The sequence below is a fragment of the Dendropsophus ebraccatus genome, chromosome 2 (genome assembly GCF_027789765.1).
Source record: "Dendropsophus ebraccatus isolate aDenEbr1 chromosome 2, aDenEbr1.pat, whole genome shotgun sequence".
In the NCBI taxonomy this organism is placed as follows: Eukaryota; Metazoa; Chordata; class Amphibia; order Anura; family Hylidae; genus Dendropsophus; species Dendropsophus ebraccatus.
In genome coordinates this window covers 117,808,081-117,820,250 of record NC_091455.1, presented here as the reverse complement: position 1 = coordinate 117,820,250, position 12,170 = coordinate 117,808,081, and the positions used below count along the sequence as shown (strand labels likewise).

General features: G+C 42.1%; 1 protein-coding gene across 5 annotated transcripts in view; it reads left to right on the top strand.

Annotated features, from left to right (window-relative positions):
• The window catches only part of ABITRAM (actin binding transcription modulator), a 49,321-nt gene that overhangs the window by 35,151 nt on the left and 2,000 nt on the right, over positions 1–12,170 (top strand). For all 5 annotated transcript variants that reach the window (XM_069960266.1, XM_069960262.1, XM_069960263.1 and 2 more), the window contains exons 5-6: positions 7,754–7,830; positions 7,944–8,013. In XM_069960266.1, the coding sequence (XP_069816367.1) occupies positions 7,754–7,830; positions 7,944–8,013 (147 nt within the window). The remainder of the gene's footprint in view (positions 1–7,753; positions 7,831–7,943; positions 8,014–12,170) is intronic.

Here is a 12,170-nt window from a genome sequence, read left to right as displayed (position 1 = left end):
TTTGGGTGGGTGCAGTTTATGGTTCACCAGCTATTAACCGTAAAGGTATGGTTCACCAGCTATTAACCGTAAAGGCGGGGTAGTTATTCTTACACATAAAAATTTAGCCTGTACGGTATTATCTCAATATCAAGATGATGCAAGGCAGGATATGTCATCTTCTTATTGACACTCCAGCGGGCAAATATAGCATATATAACGTCTATGGTCCCAGCACTCAGAGACCTGATTTTTTTTAAACAATAATAATCTTAAAATAGTTGGTGGAGACCTAAATACTGTTCTTAATACAACTTAAGATAGAAAAAAAACTAAGACCCCTACTGTATATACTTCATCAGATAATATTTTATCCAATTTCCTTAATTCTACCTCCCTATCTGATTCTTGGCGTCATCTACACCCAGATGGTAGAGAATACTCTTTTTACTCACTCCCAAACAGCCTGGTCAAGAATAGACTACTGTTTAGTGTCACCAGACTCTCTTGGCAGAGTAGAAGACTCTGAAATTCATGATATAGTAATTTCGGATCACTCCCCTGTTAGTTTACAATTAAGAGATATTTTTCAGAAGGGATCCGATATTATTTGGAGATTTCCTTCTCATTTAGCTAATGATGAATCATTTATCAAACTATTAAAAAAATGGTGGTCAGACTTTTATTCTAATAATGCTGAACATACACAATCCCCAATACTTTTCTGGGAGACTGCAAAAGCAGTTCTAAGGGGCCAAATAATTTCTTATGTGGCTGCCCAGAAACGTGAAGCACGTACAAACTATCTTCAACTTTCCCAAGATCTGCGCTCTACATACGCTCTTTTCCTGTCTTCCCCTACAGATGACAATAAATCTAAATGGACAGCAGCTAGACAAGCTTTCGAAATTGCACAGGAAAAACTCAATGCTATATATAGAGATCAATACATATCCCGTTTATTCCGCTATGGTAATAAATCAGGGAAAATGTTATGCTCTCAAAGATACAGCGGGTAATATACAAAAAGATCCCAAAGTCATATCACAACTTTTACAACAATTTTACCGCTCACTATATTCCAAAGATAGGCTTGATTTAGCTGCTGGTAAGAACTTTCTAGAGTCATTAACTCTACCTTCTCTTGATACACCTTCTCTTGATTCTCTCAACGCCCCAGTCACATTGGAGGAAATTACTGCCACTATCTCTACACTTAAAAAATAACAAAGCTCCAGGCCCTGATGGCTATAGTGCGGAATTTTATTAATCTATGTCTTCTGTCATCTCCCCCACTCTTCTTTCTACTTTCCAAACTATTCTGACTGACCATCACATGCTCCCCTCGGGAGATACTGCATATATCAAAATACTACATAAACAGGGGAAGGATCCGACCTCTCCTAATTCGTACAGGCCAATCTAATAAATGTAGACCTAAAATTGTTGGCAAAGATTATGACCAATAGATTGGCAGACATCCTACCATCACTAATATGCAGCCATCAAGTTTATAAAAGGACGTTCTGGTGTGACTTAATATAAGAACGGTACTAGCGGCCCAGTCTGGTGTCCAATCTGGGGGTCGTTCCAGCCACTCTCCAGGTCTGTTGGCAATTGACGCCGAATAGGCTTTTGATAATATCAGCTGGGAGTGGCTGGACATGACCTTAACAAAATTTGGTATCACAGGTCAATTCAAAGATTTTATTTCCACAATATACACATCTCTGAAAGCTAGAATTCATACCCCGGGTTTCCTTTCAGATAGCTTTTCCTTACAAAAAGGTACCAGACAGGGTTGCCCCCTATCCCCTCTATTGTTCAATTTGGCAATGGAGCCTCTTGCTAGATATCTTATTTCTTCTGACTTTTTCTCAGGCATACGGGTTGGTTCCCAAATCATCAAAGTTACATGCTTTGCTGATGATACTTTTATATATTTAGATAACCCAGATCTACATGTTCCGGCAGTATTAGATGCCTTAAAATGTTTTGGTTCCTTCTCTGGGTATAGAATCAATATACATAAGTCAACTTCTTTACCTAACTCCACATAAGAGGTCTACTTCGGGTCCTGCGGGGGTCTCCATCGCTAAATCTTATATTACTTATCTTGGAATCCAGATTGGCAGAACTCCCTCCTCACTATATTCCCTGAACTATTGCCCTATAATTAAGAGAATAAAACAAGATCTCCAGAGATGGGAATCTCTACCATTGTCAATTCTAGGCCGTACCCACTTAATCAAAATGATGTGTTTTGGAAAACTGTTATATCCAATGCAACCAATACCCCTTTTACTCAAACATTCTGACGTTTCCCTACTCCAATCATATTTCTCTAAATTTATTTGGCAATCAAAGAGACCTCGTATTGCCTATTCCACTCTCTGACTCCCTACTTCTAAAGGTGGCGCTCAATGCCCAGATATTAGATTATATAATTTAGCCGCTCTCTTTCGCCATGCTAAAGATTGGATTATGGACACGTCATATTTCTCCAATATTTTAATTGAGAAAGCTTTAGCAGCACCTGGGCCTTTACCCACCCTGCTACATGCTAAATTACCAGAACTACTAAGAGAAGTGTTATCTTTAAAGACACCATTGCCACATGGAAGGCGATACAAAAATTATATGGTTTACCCTTTTGCCTATCGAAAAGATTTCCTCTGTGGCATTCACCTCTTTACCCTCCTGACTCAGACAAATTAGATTACTCAGTGGCAGAGTGCACATGTTTCTTCTGTTGAGGATCTGCTGGATACTAATTCCAACACTTTCTTATCATGGGATATCGTCAGAACACGATTTAAATGGTCTTCATTTCATTTACCTCAATACGATTCTATAATTGAATTTCTTACTTCCAGAGTACGGGACATAGCAGAAGCAGAAAGTGATATGGAATTTGATAATCTATTCCCAACACCACCGGTACATAATTCTTTATCACATACATATGGAGAACTTAGATCACGCTCTCAAAAGAATTTATCTAGACAAATTTTTTTCAAAAAATGGTCCTCCGTAATTTTTTTCAGAGGATCTGACCCAACAAATATTGAGAGGATCTCAACTAGTGCATTCTGCCACTCCCAATGTGGTTCTACGTGAAATACATTTCCGCTTTATACACAAGGCTATATATGCCTTTAATATTCCTTTTTCCAACTCCCACACTTCTCACATAAACAGTTGCCCGAAATGTTCACTTCCTAAAGCAGACTTGTTTCATTGTGCCTGGGCCTGCACGCGAGTGCAGGAATTTTGGGACTCTGTGCGGCTCTATCTTTTGTCCACTTGGGGCCATGCCATACCACTTCTCCCTCTTAGTTATCTTTTTCATTTTATTGATATAGACTCTACTACTCCCTCTCCTAAATTACTTACTTCTAAAGGAATTCATTTAACTCTATTAGTTTCCCTGAAATGTTTATTAAGACACTGGATACTGGATACTCTACCAGACATTTCTGAGGTAATCTCCGCTCTGAAGGAGATCTTTCATTGGGAACTTTTGGATGTATTGCGCACCAAAGAAAAATCAACAAAAACATTTATGTCCAAATGGACACAATTTCTAATTCATGATTTTACTATAGAAGAGAGAGACTCTGTCATTAATCAATTTAAGGACACTGATTGGTAATGCATGGCCGCCCAAAAGGGAAATCTGGGAGCACTCCAAATATCTTAAGCTTTTCCCTTTCTCTGTTAAAGACAATTCTCTCCATTCTATTGGTAGCATATTTGAATATCTGACATCTATACCATGTTTTAAGGTGAAATTATAAATGACTGTTTTTCTACTTATGTTTTTGGTAAGACTACGTTGTATTGTATATGATAATATATCTTTTAAGGTTATTACAAAGGCTCATTGTATCTGTATGATATTGTAAACATACAATCCTTTGTTGCCTGTGAGCGACTTTGTTTTTGAATATGTAATGAATTTTCAATATGTATGTTCAAATATTACATAAGCCACTAATAAAATATCGTTTAAAAAAAAAAAAAAATTCAAACCATTGTTAACAAATATACATTCCTTAAAATCGCTCCATTCACAGGCTTATAGCTCTTTTATCCTTTGGTCTATGGGGCTGTGTGAGGTGTCATTTTTTGCGCCATGATGTGTTCTTTCTATCGGTACCTTGATTGCGCATATACGACTTTTTGATCACTTTTTATTACATTTTTTCTGGATTTGATGCGACCAAAAATGCGCAATTTTCCACTTTGGATTTTTTTGGCGCTGACGCCGTTTACCGTGCGAGATCAGGAATGTGATTAATAGTTCGGGCGATTACGTGCCCAGCGATACCAAATATGTTTATTTAATAATTTATATTTATAAAATGGGAAAAGGGGGGTGATTTGGACTTTTATTAGGGGAGGGGATTTTTTTTATTAAACACTTTTTTTTTGTTTTTGTTTTTTTTTTGTTTTTTTTTACATAAACTAGAAGTCCTCCTGGGGGACTTGTATATAGACAGCACTGATCTCTCATAGAGATCAATGCGGATTGCAGCCGGGATCAGTGCCGTTCAGAGCGGGATCCCGGCGGGACCCCTCTCTGAACACCCCGCGCGGCACCATGACGTACCAGGTAAGTCATGGGTCGCTGAGGAGTTAAGGGTGCATTCACACGTACAGGATTCGCAGCAGACTTGATGGCGCAGATTTGATTTGCTTTGGATCTCTACCTTCAAATCTGCTGAGGATACCTGTTCATTCAGTTCAATGGGATGACAACCTTGTATGTCAAACTTGGCACCATTAACCCCCGTGAATATCCTGTGGCCCGGGAACATACTGTACTGGGTCCCCAATCCGGCTTGCTTCAGGGGCTTCCAGTGGTGAGCCAATCAGTGCGCTCCCCCGCCGTTTGGGTGGGGTTTTGTAACTGTTTCATTGAAGTTAATTGCAAACCCCACCTGAACTGGAGACGAGAGTGGTGTTGTCTCTGGAAGAAAGTGGCCATGTTTTTTTTTTTTTTTTTTTTTTTTAATGTTTGATAACACCTTTAACCCCATAGCGACCCATGACGTATCTGATACGTCATGGTGCCGCGGGGGGTGTTCAGAGCGGGGTCCCGCCGGGACCCCGCTCTAAACGCCGCTGATCCTGGCTGACATGTGCAGCCGGGCAGTGCCTCTATTAGCCGGCGCGGGTCCTGTTGCCGCGCCGGCTAATTAAGCCTCTAAGTGCAGCTGTCAAACCTAACATCTGCACTTAGGGGCTTTGATCCACATGTCCCTGGTGTCTAGTGGGACGGATCTCCCCCCCGCGATGCGATTGCGGGGGGGAGATCCGTTCTTCTGCCCGTGCTGGGCCTCAGCGTCGGAATGACGCTGATCCCGGCTCGGCAATAGATTGCTGTGGCCTGCAGCAGGCCATAGCAATCTATGACCGATCTGATCGATCTTTGCTGTGTATATACACAGCATTGATCTCTCTGAGAGATCAGTGCTGTGTATATACAATTCCCCCAGGGGGACTTCTAGTTAAAGTAAAAATAAAAGTAAAAATGTTTTTTTATTAATAAAAAAATCCCCTCCCCCATTAAAAGTCCAAATCACCCCCCTTTTCCCATTTTATAAATATAAATAAATAAATAAATAAACATATTTAGTATCGCCGCATGCGTAATCGCCCGAACTATTAATCACATTCCTGATCTCGCACGGTAAACGGCGTTCCAAAGTGCAAAATTGCGCATTTTTGGTCTCATCAAATCCAGAAAAAATTTAATAAAAAGTGATCAAAAAGTCGCATATGCGCAATCAAGGTACCGATAGAAAGTACATGTCATGGCGCAAAAAATGTCACCTCACACAGCCCCATAGACCAAAGGATAAAAGCGCTATAAGCCTGGGAATGTAGCGATTTTAAGGAACATATATTTGTTAACAATGGTTTGAATTTTTTACAAGCCATCAGATAGAAGAAAAGTTATACATGTTACATATCGTTGTAATCGTAACAACTTGAGGAACATGTATGACAAGTCTAATTTACCATAGGGCGAACGGCGTAAATGCAAAACTCCCCGAAATCAAAATAAATTCCTTTTTTTTTTTTTTTTTCATTTGACAGCGCAAATGATTTTTTTCCAGTTTTGCAGCATATGTTATGGAAAAATAATGTCAGTCATTGCAAAGTACAATTGGTTTCGCAAAAAATAAGGGTTCATGTGGGTCTCTAGGTGAAGAAATGCAAGCGCTATGGACTTTTAAACATAAAGTGGAAAAAGCAGAAGTGCAAAAACGAAAATTGGCTTTGACCTTAAAGGGGTAGTGCGGCGGTAAAGAATTGACAGAATAACACACATTACAAAGTTATACAACTTTGTAATGTATGTTATGTCTGTGAATGGCCCCCTTCCCCGTGTCCCACCACGGTCAGTATTTCAAACCAAAACTAGGAATGGGTAAAAAAAACACAGAAAATGTGCAAATGTTTTTATTATAGTGTGTTTTTTTTATGTTGCTTTCACTCCTGGTTTTGGCTAAACATGCTAACCAAAATACTGTGAACATAACCTAAGGTCCAAAATGGCTTGATTTACCATGAGAAAACAATTTGGATACCAGGGGGAATTGGACATTTTATATCTCTGGTAGTCAGCAAAATCTTATATTAACCCCTTAGCGACCCATAACGTACCTGGTACGTCATGGTGCCGCGGGGGGAGTTCAGAGAGGGGTCCTGCTGGGACCCCACTCTGAACAGCGCCGCTCCCGGCTGTGATCTGCAGCCGGGGAGCGCCTCTATTAGCCGGCACGGGTCCCGTTGCCGCGCTGGCTAATAAAGCACTTCAATGCAGCTGTCAAACCTGACAGCTGCATTGAAGTGCTTCAGACCTCACGTCCCTGGTGTCTAGTGGGACGGATCTCCCCCCCCGATCCCGGCTCGGCAATACGTTGCACTGGCCTGCAGCAGTTCAGTGCAATGGATCACAAATCTTATGGATCTTTTCTGTGTATATACACAGCATTGATCTCTATGAAATATCAGTGCTGTGTATATACAATTCCCCCAGGGGGACTTCTAGTTACAGTAAAAAAAATAAAAATAAAGTGTTTTTATTAATAAAAAAAATCCCCTGCCCTAATAAGTCCAAATCACCCCCCTTTTCCCATTTTATAAATATAAATAAACATATTTAGTTTTGCCGCGCACGAAGACTCTCCGAAGTCTAAAGAAATTCCGGGTTTTTTTTTTTCAATTTGACAGCGCAAATGATTTTTTTACAGCTTCGCAGCATATTTTATGGGAAAATAAAGTCTGTCATTGCAAAGTACAATTGGTTTCGCAAAAAATAAGGGCTCATGTGGGTCTCTCGGTGAAAAAATGCAAGCGCTATGGCCTTTTAAACATAAAGTGGAAAAAGCAAAAGTGCAAAAATGAAAATTGGCTTTGACCTCAAGGGGTTAAAGTTAGGCTGGGTTCACACTACGGTTTTGCAATCCGTTTTTTTTTCCTTTTCATTTCTTTTTCATCAGTGTTTCCTCCGTTTTTTTTTTTGTAAAAACAGATGAACAAAACTGATTGCAAAACCGTAGTGCAAAATGTGTGCCTGTTTTGTCAATTTCATTTAATTAAAAGGAACAGAACTTCTTGTTTTTGCCCTTTTGCGTCTCAATTTGGCTGAACAATAGTGCACCCTAGAAACACTGTAAATAGTATTTCATTGATCCATTATAAAGATGTAACAAATGAAATACATTGCTTCTAATACATACTTTTTTTTTGTATTCAGGGGGCTCAATTCCTAACAGAGTTTGCACCTTTGTGTAGAATAACCTGCTGTGACGGTGATGAATATACCATTTACAGGTGCACATTTTGCCATTACCATAAGTCACTTGATAAATAGCTATTACATTGGCTCAGGAAATAGTTTTCATTGTTAAGCCTAATGTTTTTCTCTGTTTTACATTGTGTCCTAGTTGTATTAGAGGCCGGTTACTGGAAGTAAATGAAAATATCCTTCACAATCCTGAGCTGCTGAAAGAAAAGGTAACCTTGCTGAAAAGACAGACATCTCAGATGCCATAAAGTTCTCCCAGCAACCCTTGTAAACTAATTATGCTTAATAGGGAAAAAAGTGAAGAGACCCATAGCATCTAATGTGCAGGGAAATCACATACATATATTATGTATACACCTTTAGGACCAGTTCGCACTGAGCAAAAATGGCGGAATTCCGCGGAGACGCTCTCCGCCACGGAATCCCGCTGTGCTCAGTGTCCTGTAATATGCCTATGGAAGCACGCCCGCGCCTCTGCTGTTGATCTTCACTCAAAGAATTGACCTCTCCCCCACGGAATTCTGCCATTTTTGCTCAGTGTGAACTGGGCTGTACAGTGCACACAACAACTTGCTTGTCAAAAACTATATTATATGTACAATATATATTCACACACATATACATCCTGTTTTGACAGTTTAGATGGATACATGCTTTGTATGGCACAATAATAATGTGAACCCATCCTTGGGCTAATTTCACTCTGTGTTAGGCACTATACATTGGGGCTCTCCTCAAATATATCTCTGATGGTTACCTATGGGAAATGTTGAGTCCTATTTTTGAATTGTTGAAGGTTACACCTTGGCACTCATTTTGACTGCTGGCAAAAGGTGCTTTATTCAAACATATAAACAGCATAGTGACAATGTATCCAAACATAACTCGAGCATCTGGAGATGTACACTGACATGCGCAAAACAGCTGTCACGCTGCCTAGAGTTACTGGTGTCTTTGCTGTCTGCTATACCCTGCACAGTTTTAACGTTTTTCAATAAAGTTTTTATGGTAGTGCCCTTAAAAGACAGACGCATATTCAGATCTTATACATTTCTTTTTTTTCTAATGTATTAAGTGAGAACCCCATATATATTTTTTTTGTGCAATACGGAGTATGTAACATTTGAACTATAATGTTTTGGGGGGGCAGTGGTGCCGATCGCTTTATCCTTTCATGAAGTACAAACGACTCAAAGTTTCATTCCTCACAATAGGACAGTTTTCAAGCAAAGTGAATATAGTGCAGAATATGTACACACAACTTCCTCTTATTATCATCAAGTTTAAAATGCCAATTATTCAAACTCCTTAGTGCAAGGGTAGGGAACCTTGGCTCTCCAGCTGTCACAGAACTACAATCCCATCCTGCCTGGACAGCCAAAGCTTATGGGCTGAATAAATCCACCAGGTGCATTACATATAATTTCAATACAAATTGGAGATAAACTCAATTGGCTTTAGAGATTGCATGTCTTTTAAGTCATGGAACACCATGGCGACGCATCCTTAATCTTTAATGCCACATATATGGGGTCAGGACCAAATGGGGCTCCTATGATGGCCGTATCTGGCTCGCAGCCTGCCGGCGTCTCAATGACTATGTGCGTGTGTCACAGCCAGCTCCAACGCGGCCGTAACGCGTGCATGGAGGAGCACGCCGGGCGCTACATAGAGGTTTGCTGTTAAACCTTTAAAGGGGTACTCCGAGCAAAATGTGTTTTTAAATAGCTTATTACATAAAGAAAGTTATACAAATCCCTAATATACACTAATTATGGGAAATGCACATATTCTGATATTTAGCTCACTTTAGTAGGTCAGGCAGGCTCACTTTCTCAAAAAAAATGTGACGTCACGTCTCAAGTGTATGCAGCAGCAGGGGGCGCATGTAAAAGTATAGAAAGGGAAAAGACGTCTATTCTCCATCCCTCCCTCCCTGAGCTGGTAATGTCCCCCTCCCTCTGTCCCACCCCCCTGCCCGGTCCTATTATACTTGCTGCAGTGGCTCACCCCAAGTAGCTGCCCCCTCTGAGCATATCTCTCCCCTGGCCGATCCCCTGCAGGAGCACTCACCCACTGTCCCGTTTCGGCGGGGTGAGAGCTCCGTCACCTACTCCCAACTTGCCGCCCCTCAGCTGAGCACTGTGCCCGGTCCTTTGCACGAGCGCTCACCCGGCCACCCGGTTCCATGCATGGTGAAGCAAGCTGCTTGGGAGAAGGTGCAGCTGCTTGGGAAGAGGTGCATAAGCGTTCACCCCGCCAGGACGGGGCCAGGCGGGTGAGTGCTCTGCACGGGGCCAGGCGGCGGGCTGTGATGGAGGGTAGCAGACTTGGAGGAGGAGGTGCATGAGCGCTCACTCCGAAGGGCGGCGGGTGAGTGCTCATGCAAGGGACCAGGCACACTGCTCAGATGAGGGGCGGCAAGTTGGTATTAGGTGCAGGAGCTCTCACCCCGCCAGAACAGGGCGGCGGGTGAGTGCTCCTGCAGGGGACCGGCCAGGGGAGAGATGGGCTCAGAGGGGGCAGCTAGTTGGGGTGAGCCACTGCAGCAAGCATAATAGGACCGGGCAGGGGGGTGGGACAGAGGGAGGGGGACATTACCAGCCCAGGGAGGGAGGGAGGGAGGGATGGAGAAAAGATGTCTATTCCCTTTCTATACTTCTACATGGCGCCCCCTGCTGCTGCATACACTTGAGACGTGACGTCACATTTTTTTTGAGGAAGTGAGCCTGACTGACCTACTAAAGTGAGGGAAATAGCAGAATATGTGCATTTCCCATAATTAGTGTATATTAGGGATTTGTATAACTTTCTTTATGTAATAACATATTTAAAAACACATTTTGGCCGGAGTACCCCTTTAATCTTACAATCATAAATTTGGTTTTAGCTGTCCCTGGGGGCAGGTATAATATCAGAAGAGACTGCATTGGTACATGAGACAAGGCCAGGTGGGATTTTGCTGCTGTTGCTTTGCATGTAATTTGTAGTAGCACAACATGCGTGGGTCCTCAGATGAGCTGTGCTCACATTAGTGCCATTGGGGAAAGGGGTGTGTGTTTGTGTGTGTGTGTGTGTTTGTGTGTACGTACACATTTTTTTAATTTAGTTATAAACATTGTGTATGGCTCTCGCTGAATTAAATAAAATAAAAAAATTGCATTCATGGCTCTCACCCAAAAAGGTTCCCAATCCCTACCCCTGCAATATATCCTTGCTCCTGCCTGACCTCAGATACCTCATGACCAAATAGAGAACACCTGTTGCCAAGACCACTGCACTTCATATACCGATCATGTATCTGATCGATATGCAGTTAATGGACATCATAGACAAACAGTGTATGATTGCTTAGGCCAAAGGGAAATATCTGCACATTATGGTTTACTTATAGACAATAGTGTATGTATATTGTGCTCCAATAAATACACTTAATACTCATGTAGTCTGAAATTACGTATCTTGCTAGATGTGTGGCACAAGCAACAAAAAATATTTTTTTTGTTGCTTGTGCCACAGAAAACCAAAATACATCTTAAGAAAAATCAATAAAATTCTAAATTCAAAGTGCTTTACTTTTATCTGCCCAGAATCTGAAGCAAATTAATTATTTAAACATCCACATATTAGTGATAATACACCCAAATGTACTTTTACCACTGTTCTAGCATGAAAAATAACTTTAGGCTGCAAACACACTGGGCGTATCCGCAGCAGATTTCTCGCTACGGATCTGTGCCCCGTACACTAATAGGCAGACAAACTCGAAGCAGGATGGACATCCCGCTGCGAGTGTCAGCAGCCCGCCCTGTTAACCCCCAGGCCACCGGAGCGTATAAATCACCTGGTCCCCGCTCCGGCTTGCTTCGGGGGTTTCTGTCAGGTCCTGCTCGGCCAATCAGTGTGCTGCCCCGCCGTAGCGCACTTATTGGCTGAGCGGAACGTGAAGACACCAGGAGTCCCGAAGCAAGCCAGAGCGGGGAGCAGGTGATGTATACGCTTCGGCGGGCGGGAGGTTAACGGGGCGGGCTGCTGACAAACTTGAAGCGGGATTACGGGGGGGTCAACAGGGCGGGCTGCTGACATTTGTCTGCCATTGAGTGTACAAGGCAGGGATCCGCAGTGGGTTTCGCTGCGAATTCTCAGCAAGAAATCCGCTGCGAATTTACACAGTGTGTTTTTACCCTAAGGGGGACATGTATCAAGTATCATATGTTTTCCGGCGTAAAGAGCCGGGGGGGGGGGGGATGGGCGGGAGGGGGTGTGGTTGGGGCAGAACGGGGGCGCGGACTCATAGTCCGCGCAATTTACTATTATTTTCTCTAAAAGATAGCCGAAAACCTACTCCAGTCCTTAGCTGGTGTAG